Source organism: Athene cunicularia (genome assembly GCF_003259725.1).
Source record: "Athene cunicularia isolate RWA chromosome 1 unlocalized genomic scaffold, athCun1 chr1_part1, whole genome shotgun sequence".
Taxonomy (NCBI): domain Eukaryota; kingdom Metazoa; phylum Chordata; class Aves; order Strigiformes; family Strigidae; genus Athene; species Athene cunicularia.
The window spans coordinates 121452736-121473362 of record NW_020799091.1 but is presented as its reverse complement, the minus strand read 5'-3'; the positions used below and the strand labels follow the sequence as shown (position 1 = coordinate 121473362).

At 46.6% G+C, this 20627-nt stretch overlaps 1 protein-coding gene across 1 annotated transcript; it reads right to left on the bottom strand.

Moving 5' to 3' along the window:
- Window positions 1–59: 59 nt before the first annotated feature.
- On the bottom strand, window positions 60–13589 carry LOC113477123 (phospholipase A2-like). Its single transcript, XM_026843251.1, has 4 exons — window positions 13544–13589; window positions 9297–9462; window positions 3601–3707; window positions 60–489 (listed from the first exon to the last, which is right to left on the bottom strand). The coding sequence occupies exons 1-4, from the start codon at window positions 13587–13589 to the stop codon at window positions 326–328; spliced, it is 483 nt and encodes a 160-aa protein (XP_026699052.1). The 3' UTR covers window positions 60–325.
- Between the last annotated feature and the right edge of the window lie 7038 nt (window positions 13590–20627).

Genomic DNA, 20627 nt, shown 5'->3' with positions numbered 1-20627 from the left:
AGAAGCCTCTACATATTTTCCAGATCATGTGCAAATGTGTGGGAGTTGAAGGGTTGAAGGTCAGGCAATGTGAAGGACAAAAAAGCCATTTGGTGATGTGTGATGTGTTCCCACTGCACTGCAGACCAAACCCTCTGTTTCTGCAAAGGCCACAGTCAGAGCAGGATCTTATCCTTACTTCAGCATTGTGTTACCCTGTCTCTCTTCCCCATAAACACTGGCCTGATAGAAATTCTCTCACACCGTTGATAGCTCTGGTAAAACAGGTAAAATTTTATTCCAGCACCTTCAGATTCAAAGGGTTGGAAGAAAGGTCCTAAAAAGACTATTCTGCTCCCCCATATCTGAAATGGCAGGTGGGATGAGTCTGTCCACATAAAAAGTCTGGCCAAAGGATGAAGTGTGGGTTGTATGGGGCTGCTCCCCAACACTTGGCTGCTTCTTGGTCACACAGGCACACCATTTTTTCACACTGGTCTGTCAGGTTATCTGCAAAAGAAAGTGTGGGTGGAGGATGAGAGATTCTGTATGGGATGAAGGCAAGAAACAGTTTTAAGAGGAACAATTTCCTAATAAAGCAATTCTTAGGGAACAGGTGCTGTGGAAGCATGAAGAGAGAAGCATCAACATGTTGTGTTGTGTGTGGATCTGACCCTCCCCTCTCCTGTCCCTGTCAACTGACCTTAGCTGTGACCAAGAGCACCAGAAAGTAGCAGCTAAATGTCAAGAGACAATAGTTACAAAAATTTGCCTGGCACAGACTACTCTCCACCTCTAGAGATGTGTGAACAATGAGGCTTTAGTTCAATGGCCAAAGATAAAAAAGAAAATTATTTTAGTTTAGCATGAGGTAAAAATAGTCCATCTTCCCTCAGTCAGTCAACTTTTCTTTTACCTCCTCCCTCTTCACATCAGACCAATTTCAAAAGAAAAAAAAATGCTGCTTTGAAAGGAAGAATCTCCTGGAGGAACATTTGGAAACCTGAGTGTACATAAACACCCACCGGGCATCCTTCACTGGTGCTCTGTGAGTTGCTCTTACATCTCTCTCATGATGGCAGAGGGGCCAAGGAACTCCACAGCAGGGTCAAGTACCTGATTTTTATGAGTCAGAAGCTAATGAAGCTGATCAAAACCATACATATAGCACAATTTCTAATGCAATTATATGACTATGTGACTAGGTAAGGACCACAAGGAACATCAAAGCAACAGGCTCAGGTGGCTACATTGCAAATGACTGATTTGGGGTTAATAAGCCCCCATCCCACCTATAGGCAGCTTTAAATGCAGTCATTGGGCTAGTATTATTTCAAAGCACAGTGCCTTATTTACTTGAGGATTGTCTAACATCCACCAAACCCTGCACTAGGCAAAGTTTAAGGTGTGACTTCATACCAGTGCACATGGGCTTTGTTCCAAAACCAACTTCAAAGAGTACAGGAATCTTTCTAGATTTCAGTGGACTTTGCTGGATCAACCCTGTGTCTGATAAATAAGAAGAGACCATATTTCTTAAGCTTTGCTGAAGAGAGTCACATGTTTCCCAGTGAAAAGTGTTTCAAGGGTCCCACCGATGAGGACTCAGCACTAAGTCAATTTTTTTCTTATCTACCAGTCTTGCCTGATTTTCTCATTGCCCTCTAATCCTTGAGTTCTTCCTGTGCTGTGCCAACCACTGTCAGTTTACTGTGAGTACAAGAGTCTGGGCTGGCAGTCATTTCTGTTAGAGCAGAATGAGGTTTTTGACCAGCCTCCACAACTTACAGCCTTTTCTATATTCCAGATATTTATCAAATGGAATTCACCTACATGTGATGGCATATCTGGACTGAAATACATGTTTTTGCCAATTTTTTTCATTCCACGAACAAAACTGCCTAATAGTAGCAAAAGGAGAAGTCCCGGGTAAAATGAGTTTCTGTTTAATTTACCTGAAAATATCAGTGTTTATGATACAGTGCCAGGCAACAGGCATTTATTTCCTCTTGCATAGAAAGGACAGTTCAAGCAGTTCTGCTTCTGATGTTTCTGGACGTCACTGCCCTAGGCCCAGCAAGCATGCCTGGAAATTTAATTCTTCATCCCTTTTGTTTGAATGGATCAGACATTAGACCTTCACACCTCAATAAAAACTACTGTGCTGTAGCCCAGGGTACGACATTTGCCTTCAGAACCCATTCTATTGTTCTTCCTCATGGGGGATGTCAGGGGAAGTGAAGCCTGCTGAAGGCTTTCAAAGAACAGTTGATGGATGCTCCTCAGGCCTTGCCTGGACATTAGTTAAGGAATTAATGGCATTGGTTTAACTAATGCTTATTAGCCAGATTGGAATAACTGCAGCCCAGTGCACTCTGCAGGATATATATTGTCCATGTCTCCTGGACTCAGTGGTACCTCTCACATCCACAACTAGGATTGTTCCTTCACAGCAAAAGAAACAGGATTTTTTTTTCTTATATCAAAATAGCTAGCAGAAAATATCAGCCAGCTATGGAAATATGGGTAGGGGGGACAGAGAGCAGTTACACGTTAAAGCAATACATTCCTCGGCCAGTGCTTTGTATTTAATAGGTTATTCTGGCACTCGGAAGAGAGCAACTTAGATGTGTTGTGCCACATCCTGTATCTGCTGGCACATTCTCAGCTGCTGGAGAGGCTGAGGACTGCACCAGTAGAACATGGTCTTCTGACAAGGTAGAAACAGTTTTTTAATGTTTAAGCAAGTAGCATTTATGGTATGGGGACAACTTTCACTCTCACATGTTGCTTTTCAAACTTTCGAAGAGTTCTACAATGGATTTTACCATCAGGGACTTTTTGGAGACATAGCAATAGAAGTGACAAATTTGAAGACTCATGTCATCTGGTGTATGTCAAAACAAACTGGTGTGAGCCACTGATGGGTTGTGACTGTGCAATTTCAGACCTTCCTGACTGTGTACCAGCTGTAGAGCTGAGCACAGCTTACACTTGCTGTATGCCTGTGGCACTTGAGAGCATTTGACTCTGCAAGTTTCAAGATCTCTGCTGGAGCCCTCAGGCTTTAGGCTGGAGTCCCACATGAGGCAAATATTCAGACTGGCACCCTATTTAACCTGCCTTAAAGACATGTATAATATCATGGCCCTTCTCTAGTGTATAATGGTAAGTAAATCACTGACGGGAGGGCCAAAACTGCCACGGGAAGACCACGCCTGCAGCAATGGCCACAAGCAGACCAGGGCTTTGGGAAGGTGTCAGCAAGGAGCAGGTGTGCTTAATGTGGGTGGCACCTGCACCCCTGCCAAACTGAGATGGCTTGTTGGCTCCATGGCCCCTGCTCCTGCGCTTCAGCCTGGGGAGGACTCAGGTTGCCTGAGACAGATGGTGCTGGGGCTCCAGCCTTCCTCCCAGCTCCAACTGGGGCCTCCTGGTGAGCCTAGTGACCCAGGCAAAGCATGGAAAGATAGCTCGGAGAACAAACATTACCCAAAGCAGCTTTAAAACCATCTCAGCGTACACAGATCTATTTCTGAAGCCCACGAAACTCTTAGGTCAGCCAATGCCCCTGCAGAGGAGGGAGTGGAATGAACCCAAGGCGAGCATTTTTTCCCTTACCACACCGCACGGCATTCTGCTCACATGCCCACTGGTACCGCTGCACCTTGGGGCTGCAGCCTGCCTTCTCTGCCTTGTCATAGCAGCAGTCGTGCCTGTGGCAGCACCTGGGACAGAAGAAAAGGTAGAGTTTGGACTCAGGCATCCTGCATATTCTGCTCAGGGGTGTTTGCACATACTCCAGTAGCTCTCCACTCACGCACCACTTACAACAGCAATGTTTGCCCCAGCCTGTTGATGAACCAAGCATTGTGCCATCTCTTTGAAAGCTCATATGGCTCTGGAGATCATTAATGGTGTATCTTCTCCCATGACCACTGTGTGCTTCTTCCTGTGAGCTTTTGCCCTCAGAAAGGCAGGTGTGGTCAACACATGGTAACCCCACGTGCTGAAACGGAGTTGAAGTGTCACTATGAGGTGCATGACTATGGCTTAGACTTAGACCCATCTCAGAATTTGGAGTGGGAATGGGTTTTGTCTTTCTCAGCATCACCAAGCAGCTTCATCTCTTCAGGTCACCTGGATCTGCCACGTGCTCTTTGGCTCATCCAGTTTCTGAGAGCTGGCTACAGACTCATCAGCCTCAATGGTGGGATTCATACCAGTTAACTTCAGATCCTTAAATGTAAATATCTCCATCTCAGATATTGATCTATACTGCCTTTATGCATGTCTGCAACACAGCTCATATTATGGTGCTGCAGAGATCTAACATGGGTGGAAAACATTGCATTTGAACATGCAATTGCTCTTAATTGACCATAGAGGGAGCTGAGCTGATGATACCTGTCCTGTAGATTAATCAGTGAGATAAGCCCCACTATCTATTACTTCAGATAACTTGATAGAAAACTTGACCCCACTTGAATTTTATTCTGGTAGTTTATGACTCAAAATACAATGAGAGAAGATTCAGGACTTAGAGAGTTTCTCTTCCAGATAACCAAGGTTGGTTGAGCAAAGATGTGAGGTCAGAGGCTGGAGGCAGAGAGGAATGAGGTCCTGCATTTCTAGAACTTGTCCCTGTAAGATCACTGGGACTCTACAGAGAAATGGTTCTACTAATCGGGAAGCATTGTGGCAGGCTGATCTGAGGGGTAAATGAAGAGCAGACAGCTTTTAGAGAAGTTCTTGAGTCCTAGATGTGAATGTCTTCAAGAAGTGGAGGAGCAGGCCAAAAGGGAGCATGGCTGTGCTGGCTGCCCAAAGCCAGCTGAAGACCTTGATCATCATCCTCAAGGCCTGAGGCCAGTGTACCTGAAAAGCCAATAAAAGTCTGTGATCCACCCTGGAACCCACCATCCCTCTGGAAAAGTGGAAAAACCCTGCAAGAATGATAAAGGTCGCTTGTGCAGAAGTGGGGCTTCTCCAGAGACCCACTGGGAGCTGTCACTACCTTACCCAAGAGCTCAGGAACACTATGAACTTCATCACCCTCTGCTGCATGAGGGTTTTGCCTTTTTAGAAATTGGTTTATGGATATGAGTGCTGGTGGGCTGTGTGAGGTATAAAGCCCAGGGGAAAAAAAAAAAAAAAGAAAAAAAGATTTTTGAAGTGCAAAGAAGAAGTTCCACCACTGATACAAATTCTAAAAAAATGAACTGGAACTAGATCAGGTGAATCACGTGAAAGAGACAACAGAATCAGACCAGTCAGATGAAATTCAGCCTTCTAGTAACCCCTGTGATTACACAGAAGCTGAATTTAGTCCAGTGTGCTTTCCCTACCAACTGAGCTCCCAGTTTAGTAGTTAAAGTAGCAATTTCATCTCACAGATGAGTCTGCAAACTAAATACCTTTTTTTTTTTTTCTCAGCTTGCCAAGATGAAACCTGTGTGATGATTACGACCACACTACTCACTGCTTTGTGAAACCTAGAAATATAAGTTAGCATTAACAGAGTAGTATCTCCCTCCATGTTGACTCCTCGGAAGAACTTCAGAATGAGACTAAATGCTATGGGATATAGGTATCTAAAAGATGTTTTCCCATGAGGAGTTACAGCAATTACTGTAATTGAGGAGACCTTATTCAGCTCATGGAACCGGTTCTGTTGGACATGATGGCAGTAACAGGTTGTGGGTCAGATCTTTGTTGGTTCAGTAACACCTCACTCCTGCACTTGTCCTGAAGATGTTAGACATGAAAAACCAAAGGAAAGAAGAATTCACAGCCTTGGGGAAAGTGTGAAAGTCCCAGCTTTCTCCAATGTATGAGTCTATGCAACGTGCCATGGGATGGACTATGGCACTGAGCTACAACTGGAGCACGTGTCATCTGGAGGAGTTGCTGTAGCCAAGAGCTTCCTGGCTAGCGTACCTGAAGCTTCAGCACAACTTCATCCGTCCTCAGGGAGGTAGATGGCAGAGCAGCCCCATCATGGGTGTCTCATATACGGGACACAGAGCACAAGAGGCCACGGTGGAGAGCCACGAATCAGGCTGATCTGAGGCAGAGTGGCGGATGTAGAAATTACAGGGCTTATGAGGTCTAAAGAGTGACTCCACAGCCAAATCAGTTGGCATCAGCAGTGGAGAAGTGTGGGGAGGAGGAAAACACAAAGGTAGACAGACAAAGGGAAGAGTTAGCAGCCTGCGGGCCAAGGGAATGAAATTGCTCTTTAGGTAGGCCCAGAGGGAACAAATACAATAAGAGATAGGAAAAGAAGTGAGAACAAATCTTGGAGGGGACAAAAGATGGTCTGTGAATCAGGCAGGACAAGCAAATAAGTACTAGAGGGGTGTGATAGCTAGCGGTGAGAACTCACTGCTCCTTAGCTGGCTTGGCAAAAACAGGGGGATTGCATAAATTCTGCAGGGCTGAGGGATTTGGGGCACAATTCTGCTTCCTCTTACACCACCAGTTCCTCCTGATAACACCCATGACTGCAGAGGGGTGACATGTAGCTTACACCAACAAAAAGCAAGACGACTTTGGCTCACATGTTACAAACATCTCCTTCAGATGCTCTGAAAGAACTGCCAGGGATTGAAGAGTGAGGAAACCTATCATTGTCCTTTGCCACCTCTGATGGTCCCATCCTGTTTGGAAATGCCTTTCCCTGCACCTGGGTCAGAGCGTGGTGTTAAGCTTTTATTAAGCAGCTAACACTGAGTTAGACCAACCCAAACAGTCAACCAACACTGGCAGAGCACTGGTCAACGGGTATGGAAAAAAAATACAACCCTGTCCTCTCACTAGTAAGCAACCTACTCATCACATCTGGGCTACTGAGACTGCCCTAATGGCTACAGACAGCTCTGGCTGGCCCTCAGGGTCCAGCTGGCCAGACCCCTGCCGTTGAGCAAATGCCATTAATGTAAGAATTTGTCACGTTGTGTTTGTCACAATGTTTGTGTTACCAGCACAGCCACCACTGTGTGTCTTTCTGTTTTGATTTAACTCAGCAACTGAGGAGAAATCTTACTCTTCCTTAGGAGTTTGCCAGTACTGAGCCATATATGCCACCTTGCCTTTGATGGCATTTGGTGTTTTCAGGGAGATGCTGAGCACCTTCCAGTCCTGCTTTAAAAAATGGGTTCAGCAGCAATCCAGGGGAACAGAAAGGGGAAGGAGAAACAAATCTACTGACTTTATGTGGAAAAGATGCATTTATGAATTGAAGTGATGGGCCTGTGAGCATGGAACAAAGGGAAAAGGTAATTACTGACAACTCCACATCAAAGACAGTGTGTGAAATAAACCTTATAAAAGGATTACCCACTCCACAGCTTTTTTTTTTTTTTTTTTTTTTTTTTATAAAAGAGAGGTCCTTAGAAGCACTCTAGCCCTGTCTAGACAGATTGAATTACTCACAAGAAAATTACCCCTTCTGTAGGGGTCTCAGTAACAAACACAGAGGTGTCGAGGGGGTGTCATTTCAAACAGTGTTTGTCACTCAGGGCCAGTAGTTTTGCCACTCTGCTTCTCTGTTTTTTAGAATGGCAAATATAGAAAATGTGGTCACTTTGATGGGCACAGGGTACTCAACCACACTGATTTTTGCATCAGTTCTCAGTAACAGATATCAGGAGATTCCTTTAGGAAACATAAATTGGGAAATTTTAGGGTTAAATCTATAGTAGGGGCATTCTTCCTACCTAAGAACCTAACTGAAAATGTTTCTGGGGAGCTTTATTGCAGCTAAGGAATAATAATGAAAGCACTTAAAGGATCAAGCTTCCTCTTTACAAACTATCTGGTATTGTGAGGCATTTCCAGTTGCAGAGTCTCATTTTCTTCCATTAGGATAAAATCCACATCCCATGGAAACAAAACGGTGGTAGAAACACGTGGCCATATTTTACTCTCTGTCTCTTTTTCAGCAGTGCTGACCACTCCTATCTCTCAGAGTCACTTAAAATTGGGGGTCACCCAACATCTATGGAAAATAGCTTTTAGGTGACTCCTCCAACCAGCCCTTTGGTAAAAGAAGTACTCCAAATTAGTGAAGTCATGTTTTACTTCAAAGACCTGATTACCAGAGTTGATGAAGGGCTAACAAAAGTAATAAATGCATTTTCAGACACTGCTGTAGGTGGTGATAAGCAGGTCAAGAAGTATTCCTAAAAATTAAAAGTCTCTACACCTGAAAGCTGTGGCCCTTGGAGGCAATTACTCATTACTTGCAAGTCCTGTATTGACTATTCCACAGACTAAATGTTTCATAGGTACAAACCAGGGATGTGAGAGAGGGTGTTGGGGTGAAATGTCTCGCTGCATTAATGAAGACATCTCTGTTAGTTTTAGGGGACACTTGCTCCTTTATGCCCACAGAGGAGTTGGCTTTTAACGTTAGCATCTTTTCCTCCTTTTTTTAACTTTTTCTGTCCTGCCAATGCAGCAAAAGTTTGGTTTTGTAGCAATGCAAAATCTCTCCAACGGCTGGATACTCTGGAAAGCTCAGTTCCCTTCCCAGTGAGCTGCACGCTGCCTTCACTCCTGCCTCTCGGTAGCACCTGGCCTGTTGACTGTAGATAAACAAATAGACTTGTGTGCTCTGTCTTTGATGTTTAAAACCAGACAAGTCTGCAAATAAAAGGCTCAGGAGCACACAAGAGTCCATCATGCTCAAGATTTATATGTATGCTAACTGCAAAATACAAGAAAGAAACCTTTGATTGCAACACTTCCTAGAACTAATTGCTTTCAGCCTTGGGAATAACAAGCACAGCATCTTCCCCACTAACAAAGAAGAGGGGAAATAACATCACACTCTCCCCTGTTGCTGTTCTTCCTTGATTCAATGTGAACTAACAGGCAATGAGGGCAACAGATTTGATTACTCCTTGCAACGGTCTGAATGTCTTCCACAGGATAAACAGTGATATTCCCATCGCTGCCATTTTCAGGACCTTAGTGAAATAACTCTCCAAATGCCTTGGTCAGTCCCCTTTTTCTCAGGCAGGGCTTGCTATCCATGAATAAACATGCAGCTATTTCATGAAATCATACCCTGGTTCCTCCTTCTCCCTCCACCTCACAGACTACCAGGTCCCAAGAGCTCTGCTCTCATCCAGAAGGTGGTTAAACCCTCACTGAAGCCCCAAGTGATACCTGAGTCCTCACTCACAGTTCCCCAGTGCTGTTCATACAGACTAAATTCCCCCTCCCCAAGGCAGTAACGGGCCCGTGGAGGCACAGGACTATGAACAGGGAAGAGTGGGGAGATCTGCATCACTTCTGGATCTTCTTACCAGTCTGTTTTATCTTTAGGCCAGCCTTGTCCTCCCAGCCCGCAGTAGCATCCATAGCCAATATATGCCAATGGAGACCGTCCTGTGCCACACGATATGGCTCCTGCCAATTCAACGATTCCTCGGGTGTGCAGTGAATGGGATTTTCCTGGAGCACCCTTCCAAACTGCGAAGACAGGACAGGATTAAACACACCTGAGACTAAACTCCTTAAATGGGTACTTTTTTGGTTTAGACTGGTTGGTTGGAGCAGCCTTAACAATCGAATTAGACTTGAGATTTGGCCTGCAAAGGGGATTCTCTGCAGGGGTCTTACCTGAGGCCTGAGATGACCAGGAGGCAGATTCAGAAATACCAAGTGCATCCTCAGTCAGTTTGCAGATGACACCCAGTTGGATGGGAGTGTTGATCTGCTCAAGGGTAGGGAGGCTCTGCAGAGAGACCTGGACAGGCTGGAGCCATGGGCTGAGCCCAACTGGGGGAGTTTCACTAAGGCCAAATGCTGGGTGCTGCCCTTGAGCCACAACAACCCCCAGCAGCGCTACAGGCTTGGGGAGGAGTGGCTGGAGAGCTGCCAGTCAGAGAGGGACCTGGGGGGGATTGATAATGAGCCAGCAGTGTGCCCAGGGGGCCAAGAAGGCCAATGGCATCCTGGCTTGTGTCAGCACTAGCGTGGCCAGCAGGGACAGGGAAGGGATCTGACCCCTGTACTCGGCACTGGTGAGGCCGCCCCTCGATTCCTGGTCCAGTTTTGGGCCCCTCACCCCAAAAAGGCCATTGAATGACTCGAGCGTGTCTAGAGAAGGGCAACGGAGATGGTGCAGGGTCTGGAGCACAGGTCTGATGGGGAGCAGCTGAGGGAACTGGGGGGGTTTAGTCTAGGGAAGAAGAGGCTGAGGGGAGACCTCCCGGCCCTCTACAACTTCCTAAAAGGAGGGTGCAGAGAGGGGGGATGATTCTCTTGAGCCAAGGAACCAGCGCCAGGACAAGAGGGAATGGCCTCAAGTTGCGCCAGGGAAGGTTTAGACTAGATTTTAGGAAGTATTTCTTTGCAGAAGGGGTTGTTGGGCATTGGAATGGGCTGCCCAGGGAGGTGGTACAGTCCCCATCCCTGGAGGTGTTTAAGAGTAGGGTTGATTTAGCACTTAAGGACATGGTGTAGTTGGGAACTGTCAGTGCTAGGTGAACGGTTGGACTGGATGATCTTCAAGGTCCTTTTCAACCTAGATGATTCTGTAATTCTGTGATACTCAAGCAGGCTATTTCTGCAGAGAGTGCTCAAATCAAGCAAGATTTAACTAGCTCTGGTGCACTAATGGGTGATGGTGGCCTGGAAGAAGGTTGCCTGGTTTTGTACGTCATGGAGCCTGATCTGTTAAGCTTTGCAGGGCCTATGCCAGCACCGTGCAGAGCCAGCTGGGCTTCACTGCACCCCAGAGCTCCCAAACCTGGGAAAGCTGACAGCTATGCTGTGCTCCCAAGTGAGATGTGAAGCAGCAGAGGACAACCAGACCTAACCTGGGCTCTACAGAAAAAAATAAGGCTTCCATATTGCCCAAGATGTCTTATATTATCCATGTTTCCCCTATTATTCAGGGTATTTTAACCCATTCTCCAGATGGCAAAAAGCTGACAGTGCTATTAATTTGTGTAGAGGAATAGCCATGGGTCCCTGAACCTGTAAGGTTTATTTTGGCAAGGATAGGATGCCTATGTTAGCCAAGATGTATGTGTATCAGCTTTCTTTTGAGTGTTTGGAAATGCTGGCAACACTTACAACCACTTCTGTTATTACATTCCATTTAAGTCATAACATCAGGTTGGCTGCATAATTTGATTTAAAAAAAAAAAAAAAAAAGGAGCTCTGTGTCAGCTGAAGCAGGTGGATGGCCACCCAAACCCATCTGGGGTTTTTTGAGTTACAAGTCTTCCGAACAATGTTGTGATTTCATGTTGATTTGCCTTTTTTTAGAAACCACACACTCTACCTTTTAGTAACTGTTATGGAAACCAAGAGCACCCTACCCCTAATAGTGCAACCCCTGTGATGCGCAGCTGAAAACACTGATAACACTGATGCTCACCATGTTAACGATGGTGACAGATCAGGGTATTTCTTGCCTGGGTTTACTGTGAAGGACCAAGCATGCTTTGTACTGCTCTATAGGCCATGGCAAAGCTACTCAGCCATAGCACCAAACCCCTCGGAGCAACTCTCTAACCCATCTGCTCATCCCAGCCGTGCTCAGCCCCTCCGAAAAGAAAAGCCTGCAGAAACGGGGACACTTTGTGGCACACCTGGATGGAGAAGGAGGTGACTCCTGGGAGCTGGGAACCCGCCACCGAAGTTGCCACCTGCCCCCTGGCTATTGCAGCACGCTTGACCTCTTCAAAGTGCTGTGTAAACACAGACTGATTAATCCCCTAAACCACCCGAGGACTCAATACCATTATTAAAACAGTTGCTTTCCTTTTAGAACCTAATCCCCTTGCTCGGGCCTCTCCCTGCATCTCCTGGGCTGGCTCCTGCTCCTAGCCTGATCCAAACCCCAAAGCAAAGACAAGGAGGATCTCTCCCCATGAAGGACAAGGCTGGGCTTTGCTCCTTCTCTGCACCCCGAGCCCCCAGCAGGAGAGTGTTGCCCTCCACCATTTCCTCCCCCCGCAAGTGATCAACACCTCCGGCTGTCCTGGCAGTTGGGGTTTCCTCACAGCCTCCTTATGCTTCACAGGGCATTCCTCGGGGATTAAATGCACATTCCTGAGAAAGTAACCTCGCTGTTCACCTAAACACTACTTGAGTGTTCGGGTTTTGTGCTAAAAACACATTAGAGGGGTGTTATTCGAAACTAAAGAGACGACCTATTTCCCTTCTCTAAACAGTGGGGCTCTGGAGTTAGAAAGGGGCTCTGCTTTCAGGTACCCCAGGGGAAATCACAAGCAGTGAGCTGCTCTGGATTTTGGGTTAAAAATTGTGCTTTTTCAACCTGTTGCAGTATGCAGACCCTGAAAATGTTCCAATGAAGACAAAAACTTCTTTGTAGGCATCCAGGCCTCCCAATGAGCAGCTTTCTGCTTTTTGCTGTCTCTCACTGACCTCTATAGCCAGGACTCTGCTGGACTTCGTCTGCTGGCCCCTGGCTGAAAGCAGACGAGGGTGGTGTAAGGTAACTGCACCTCACCCAGAAGAAGAAAGGCTTCTTTTGGGGATATCTCTGAGGATCAAGGAACTGTAATTACAGCTCAGAGCTGCTCGTGAAAGCAGAGAGAAAGCCCCAAAGGGAATCGAGCCCCCGAGAATCAATTAGTGTGCTTAGGGCTGCGTGCTCTGCAAGAGCTTGAATTAACGTGGACATCCAGGCAGCCTCTGATGTTCCTGTTTCATTCTTTGAAAGCTGGCTGGGTTTTGAGCTGATGGTGAAGCACTGCAGCTGAAACATCAGCCCCAGCAAGCACATTTCAATATGCAGGGGCTCAGCTAATAATTTGACCAAGAACTGAAATTGCTTTTTTTACACTGGGCAGCCAAGCCAACGCAGCTGGGAAAACCTTGGAAAAGCCTGAGTCTCCACAGCAGCCAGCACTTAGCCACATCTCCCTTTAGGAGCATGTTCAATCATTAGTTACATTACTAACCGGGCCCCTTAGCAGAGAACGTACCTGCAGGGAGGTGAGTGGAGGTGGATCTGACAACCTCCACTTTCTATTTCCTGATTAAAGGAGCTGCCTTTGATGTAGGTTAAGGTGAGGGTTTGGGGTTTATTTTAAAACTGTACAGCAAATATAACCTCAGACCTGCCAGTTTAGTGTCATGTTGCTGCTGTGTGTAGGGGCTCTATGTTAGCAGATATTTATGGGGTTTTAATAATTTTTTTTTTTTAATTGAAACCTGCTTAATCCATAGTCCTGTTAGAAAAAAAAAAAAAGTATTTAAGAAAGTATTTTTATGAAGAAACACAGATGCCAACAACTTTGTAGTAGAAAACTATTCAAAAATAAAATCTCTCGTGTTTATAGAGCCCCAGCTATGTGCACTACCAGGGAAGTGAAGCAGGCAGGCAGCTCACTTGCACAGCCCCTCACTATTAAGTTGAAAAGAGTTGAGCGGTGCTTTTTTTTTTTCCTCACTTGGCCAAACCACACCGAGGTGCCTGCCACAAAGCCCACAAAGCTGATAGCGAGGGGAGAAGCCATCCTGGGCTGGGGGGAGGCATGGGGAGGTAGAGGGACCGAGAGGTGTTACTCACCTGCCTGGAGCAGCAGCAGCAGCAGCAGCAGCAGGTGGGAGCCCATGGGCAGATAGCTCCGCGCTCCCTCCCGTAGGCTGGGGTTCAGCTGCCAAGCGAGCCGAGGTGTGGTGTGTGCTCAACAATCCTCCCGGGCCGCTGCTCCAGGGTTTATATATATATGGCTCTGAGCCCACGTGAAGTGAAACACCCTCTCCCACGACGTCCCCGAGCCCCAGCCCGTGTCCAGTCCATCTGCGGGGCTCCTTGCTGCGTGGGGAGAGGGCGAGGGCTGGCTCTGTTTGCTGAGCATCATCTTTGGGAGGGAGGGAGGGGCTGCTGGAAGGGCATTAGGCTGGCGGTCCTGAGACATCCAGGCACTAAGCTGGGCTCCTTCTTTAAGCTGTTTGCTTACAGACCCTGGTTAACCTCTGAGGAGCTGTGGAAAAGGGAAGCTTGCAACTGGGCTTTCTGTGGCTTGGGCTCGCTGCTGTGGCAAGAATTTTCTCTTTTTATAGATCACTCTTTCCAGGGTAATTATTTAAAAAAATATATATTTTAAGACTGATTATTTTTCACATTTAAAAAAGAAGAGACAAAACTATAAAAATCCAACAGAAAGAATACTGTTAGCTGCAAGTATCTAATTATAAACTGACCAACAGAGCTAATTCTGCACCACTCCCAAGGGGAAAAAATTACCCTCTCAGCCTGTTGCTGCACCTGACCGAGACCTGATGTCTTGAAGATTCATCAGCATGAGAGCCCCAGCCATGGCAAGAGACCAGGGGTTGTCACCCCGGGGGCCAGTCATGCTCTGGTCACACAGGGCAGAGGGATTAGTGAGGTGGCCACCCTGTCAGGTAGCCTGTGCTTGTTCGGAGCAGCAGGCAATGGCTGTTTGGCCTTTGGGGTTGAAACAACCTCACCCAGCACTCCGGGGCTTTATACACCTGCCTTGCTTGGTACAGCAGCCATCCAGGCTCTAAGCAGCTGCCCCTTCCCCAGTGTGGGCCTGAGGGCAGGGTGAGCTACTCTGTTGGGAGAGGGAGAGGAGGGGATGAAGGCTGCTCGCCCCTTCCCCTTGCCCAACCTGGCTCCTCCTCAGCAGCAGCACCCCTTTGCCCGAGTTCCCCATGGTAAAGCTGTGCCTCCCTTCTTAACGGCGTGGGTTTAAATATTTGCTTGCTAAATATTGGTACTCAAAGGTCAGCAGCAAGTCATTTATGGGGCTGCCTTCTGCTAAGACCAGCCCCGCCGCAGCAGCTAGCACTCTTCACCAAGCAAGTTTTCAAGACAGAGCATGTATCAGGTGCCTTTGATACAAGGCAAAGGAGAACGCAGAAGTCATGACAAGGGTAAGCCCCAAATCTCATGTGCTGGCAGAAGGGGAAGGAGGAGGGCAAGGAGAACACAGCTCACCCAGGTGCTCCAGCCCCAGCTCCTCTGCAGCATCAGAGGGGCTCAGGAGGAGCTGCACAGCTGACACCGCCTCCCTAGGAAACTCCCTTCAGTAATAACACATTTACTCAAGTAATAATGCCAAATCCTGTGTACGTAAGCCGGCTAATATTTAACCTGAAGAATATAAGTTTGTGGAAGGAGGGTGCTGGAGAGTGGGTGTGCTGTATTCGAGGGCTCTGTGGATGCAGGGCCTCAAAATTGGAAGGGCAAAGAAGGAGGCAGGCCCTGAAGCACGGTGGGGGGCCTGGCTGAACAAGGCACTTTGTTAGAGTAAACTCCAGCCTTGACAGGTACCTGGTGGGCCCCGTTCTTAAGTGGGGACCAAAGGGAAGTTGTAAGGAACCTCTGTAGATTCTTTACAGGATTCTCGGGGTCCCCAAGGGAACTGCCTTCAAGTACCAGAAGTGTCTACTCTATGACTTGGATTTATCAGTCCTTTGGGTTTAAAAAACTACATTTAGTCTTGTTCTTTCAGAACCACTCCAACAGTAATATACAGACTCTTTCAAGATGGAAAAGCCCCTCAGAATCATTGAGTCCAACCCTCAGCCTGACTCTACAAAGTTCTCCCCTACACCACATCCCCCCACAGCTCATCCAAACGACCCTTAAACACACCCAGGGATGAGGACTCCATCCCATCCCTGGGCAGCCTGTTCCACACTCTGACCACTCTTTCTGGGAAACATTTTCTCCTCATGTCCTTCCCCTGTTGCAGTTTAAAGCCGTTCCCTCTTGTTCTGTCACTAATCCCCTGTGAGAAGAGACCAGCACCAGCCTCTCTGCAATGTCCTTTCAGGGACCTGTACAGTGATGAGGTCTCCCCTCAGCCTTCTCTTCCTCAAGCTAAACAGTCCCTTTCAAAGTCTTCCTGAATTACAAACTTAATCAAAAAAGGCATTACACATTTCCAGACCATGAATTAATTCTGCCCTACCCTTTCTCACAGCCCTCTGTCACCTAAGTAATAGATGAAGTTTTGTCCCCCATTCAGCAATAAACACAAAATAAATACATACTCCTTTGACAGCCAAATGTATCTGTAATGTTTGAAGAAGACTTCTGCAGGATATCAGGGAAGGATGCCCAAATTCAGCCTTAAAATTCAGCAGAATGAATGTATTGTTTCCTTATGATTGTTTCACACTGCTGACTGGTCAAGTCTGTCATTTATCTCTGCAATTACTGTTGCATAAATGAATCAGCATATGTATTAAATAGTATTAAGTGCTAATTCTGGTCTTACTATGTTATGGCAAGTGCACTGGGGTCACGAGGGCATTTTTACTACTTTTTAGGGAAACAAAATGAATTCCCTGATCCCACCCCTTCACGTGCATATGCATGTTATCTGCTTGAGCTCCATTTCTCACCAGTAGCACGAGGCAGCGCATGAGGGTGTTTCATATTTTCTCAGCAAACTCAGCTGTACATACTGGCTCCCCAAAACTTCAGGCACAATAAACTGACTTTGAGCCTTCCTGTTGTTGAAAGACACCAGTAGGGAAAATCCTTCAGTTGAAGGAGAGAACGATTTTATAAGGACTCCAGAGTTTTTAACAGCATTTACCCAATGAGGTTCAAGATGTCAGATCTCCCTGTAGAAGCTGGGGTGTCCTTCATCCCATAGAGGCTGTTCTTCCTCAGATGAAACACCCAGCCATCGCTGTGGATGTCATCACCAACCACAAGAAGAGGTCTCTGCTCAGCACCAGCAGATTTAGTGATGCTTTTGCTGCCCAGGCCAAGGGTTTTCCCAGTGAGGGGCAGAGGAAACTTTCTTGCAAAACCATGGGTGTTAGGAGTGCCCTAAATGAACTGCCCCCACCCCCCTGAATGGTTTCTAGGAGGATGACTAAAGGGATTCAAGGATGGCAGTTTGGGTAGTGGGAGTTAGAGGAGAAAACCAGTTCTAGAAAGAAACAAACTCCACATTACCTATCCAGAGGGGAAAAAAAAAAATACATCTAAGACTACCACATGATTTGTGGTGACATAATCAGTTGCAGAAACAATGGAGTTCATATAGCAACATAATAAGAAGCAGTCTAATTTAATACTGTCTTGCATGAAGGGTCTGTCTGTGCTTTAGTGATGATTTTCAAGACTGCAATGTCCCTTGGCCACAGGCAGGCAGGATATCAGGAGCACAGCATGCCCTGGCAGTGTTGAGAAAACGCTGCCATCACCACCTTAGGTTATGAGACCCACCAAGAGGCTGGGCTGCTTCATCTCACAGGAAGCCCAGGGAACAGGAAGACCATTCTATCCCACAGCAGCCTACAGGCTTGGGGAGGAGTGGCTGGAGAGCTGCCAGTCAGAGAGGGACCTGGGGGGGATTGATAATGAGCCAGCAGTGTGCCCAGGGGGCCAAGAAGGCCAATGGCATCCTGGCTTGTGTCAGCAATAGCGTGGCCAGCAGGGACAGGGAAGGGATGACCCCTGTGCTCGGCACTGGTGAGGTCGCACCTCGATGAGTGGGTTCAGTTTTGGGCCCCTCACCCCAAAAAGGCCATTGAACGACTCGAGCGTATCCAGAGAAGGGCAACAGAGCTGGTGCAGGGTCTGGAGCACAGGTCTGATGGGGAGCGGCTGAGGGAACTGGGGGGGTTTAGTCTGGAGAAGAGGAGGCTGAGGGGAGACCTCCTGGCCCTCTACAGCTCCCTGAAAGGAGGGTGCAGAGAGGGGGGATGAGCCTCTTGAGCCAAGGAACCAGCGCCAGGCCAAGAGGAAATGGCCTCAAGCTGCGCCAGGGCAGGGTCAGACTGGCTCTTAGGAAGTATTTCTTTGCAGAAGGGGCTGTTGGGCGTTGGAATGGGCTGCCCAGGGCAGGGGGGGAGTCCCCATCCCTGGAGGGGTTGAAGAGTCGGGTTGACCCAGCGCTGAGGGATCTGGTGGAGTTGGGAACTGTCAGTGCTAGGTTAACTGTTGGGCTGGATGACCTTCAAGGTCCTTCCCAACTGAGATGATTCTGTGATTCTGAACACACACACACAAATTCTGAAGTGTATGTTCATCTTTAAGACAAGTTCCTGAAATGCCTCTGAGTTCCCTGAAAAAAGATGGCTAAAAGAAATGCCTGTGTCCATTTAACAAGAACCCCTGTCACAGACAAACCTGGAAAACCCATGATACCAGACACCAAGATTCATGATCCTCCTGAAGACTCTGAAGCCCACAAAAATACTTGTTTTGATGTGTTGGTGTTTTGAAGTCTGTTGTTTAAATTAATAGGCAGTCCTCAACAGAGCAAAATCACATTTTCCATTTATAGTTGTAAAGATAAAATGTAAACAGAGGTGTGTTCACAGCTCTTTCTTGGAGACAGAGGAAGGGATGGCCAGGGTGGGGAAGGCGTAAAATTCTCAGTCCACTTTTACAAGTGAGTAAACCCTGAGTACTCTAGCCCACCACCTTCACACAGCTCTGCCAGTACATTCCAGTTCTGCCTACCCCTGCAGCCTGTATGCACTGAGCCATCTCCTCCAAACGCTATCTGCTTCAGGTTCTCATTTCCCCACTGCTCAGGCTTCATTTGCCTCTTTTCAGCTGCTTCTGCACTTGCCATCTCACATCTCTCTCCTTCCACCTTTTTTCCCAACCTACTGCTTTCACCGACAACATCATCAATAGCTTGAAGACTCACACTGGTATTGTCTCAAGCCTCAGGTACCAACAGAGACAGAAAAGTGCTTTTTATTTAAGGCCTCTATTCATAACACCAGTTGGTCCTGTCTAGATCATGGAGCACTTGGGAGCTCTGAATATTTCAATTCTAAGAGGACAGGCAATTAGAGACTCCATTAAAAAAAAAGAGGATATGCTCCATTATCCAGACTGCTTTCTTAGGATGCAGCCAGGTACAGACTAGTGTCCTTTCATGCTTGATATCAGAATACATAAAGACAATAATGGGCTAAATTTTAGATGGTGTTGCTCCTCCTACAGGAAATCAAGCATTCCCTGAAGGTACTACTGGGATGATTCATAACCTGCTTGCCTGTAGCCCTGTTGAAGGTTGGTCATGAGCTTAAAGGTTACTGCTGCAGATTTATTAGAAGAGAGACTGGAGAACAAGGGTTTTGCTCCTCTCTTCTCTTGACATCAACCAGCACTGCACAGGGCAAGCTTTTAAGCATTCCTGGAATCCCTCTGCTCTTCATCAGACTAGAGTTTTGTTAACCACACAGAGACATACGACCAAGCTTATATTGACTATTGGGAAACTCTTCTTTACTATTTCCTCAATCACAATCTGAATTACCAAGCCTAAATGCAAATACTACAATTTAAGATAGTTAATATCCTTCCACAGGCCCTTCAAAACCTCTCTCTTGGTATACATGTATACACTCCTGCTCTAACACTCCTATTTGCTACCACTGCTTTGTTTTTGTTTCATGACTCATCACCTCTTCACTGCTGTGGAAATTGTCTTCTGGGTTTCATACATGTTATATTAAAAGGTTTGGAAAAAGAAAAGGGAAAAACATCAGGACAGAGAAAAGAGCTCCACCTTTCAGGAAGATGAGAGGAAACAGCTCCACAATTTGTACTGCTGGGGTGGCAATGCTCTGAGCTGGTTATTGTGGTCACCAAGCTGGTTTGTGCTTCTTTCTCCTGTCTGCCCAGCCCCCAGCTGAGGGCACACTGTGTGTCCTACATCTCATCTTCAGGCTTTCTGCTTGTCGTGGGTAAATTACCACATTTGTGGTTCCAGTGCCAGTCTTTTTCTTCCTTACATGACACAGATTTATCTGATCAAAGCTTGTACCTTTGCTCCTGAGGACAGGTTAGGTGAGGGCTAGATGCTGCTGTGCTCTGAATGCTGAATAGTTTAGTGCCTTGTGTGACCAACAGCCCTCAAGCCACAGTGAAGAACACGGGAAGCTCGTAGCCCCACGGGGATCTCCTCAATTCCCACTAAAACTGCCTCTTTTGTGTTCACCAAATAATCCTGATGAGACGCTTTTGTTATGATTTCATGTAGCCTTCCTCTTACAAGCACAGGAAAATTTCAACCTCTACCTGTTTCTTGTATCAGTCCCAGTACCTACAGGACCATGCTGAAGGAGAAAGATAGCATAATTACAAGTGTTAATTTATCATTAGAATATTGTTGGTTGTGGAATATCAGGCTGTGCCTGCTAAAATGCCTTATCACTTCACAGATGCCAGTTACCACTTGGGAGTTCAGGAGTTTACCCAGTTCCCAGCACACCAAGGAACAGTCTACAGTAAGAATATTCGTGTAGTGAGCAGGAAAAAGATCTGCAATGATCAAGTGGGTAAATTCATGTAGGGTGTCTGGCCTTCTAGGCTGGTTAGCAAAGAGTGGGTCAACTCTGTATAGCCTTAGTTTAAATGGCTACATTCAACTTCAGTGCATTTTCCCACAGTTAAGCCACTGTGCTCCATTGTACACTTGGAAGGTTTGTATTTAAACTGTCTCTTTTTGTATCTTGTCCCCATGCACATATCCCACTGGACATCAAGTCCCTGATCTCTGCCACAGCCCTAATTGCACAATAAGCAGCATCTATCTCTGCCTGAAGACATTCTTCTCATTCAGTGTTGCAATCAGCTCCTGAACTCTCTAATGTAAGATTTACTGAAAGTTTTAATATCTTCATAAGTGAAG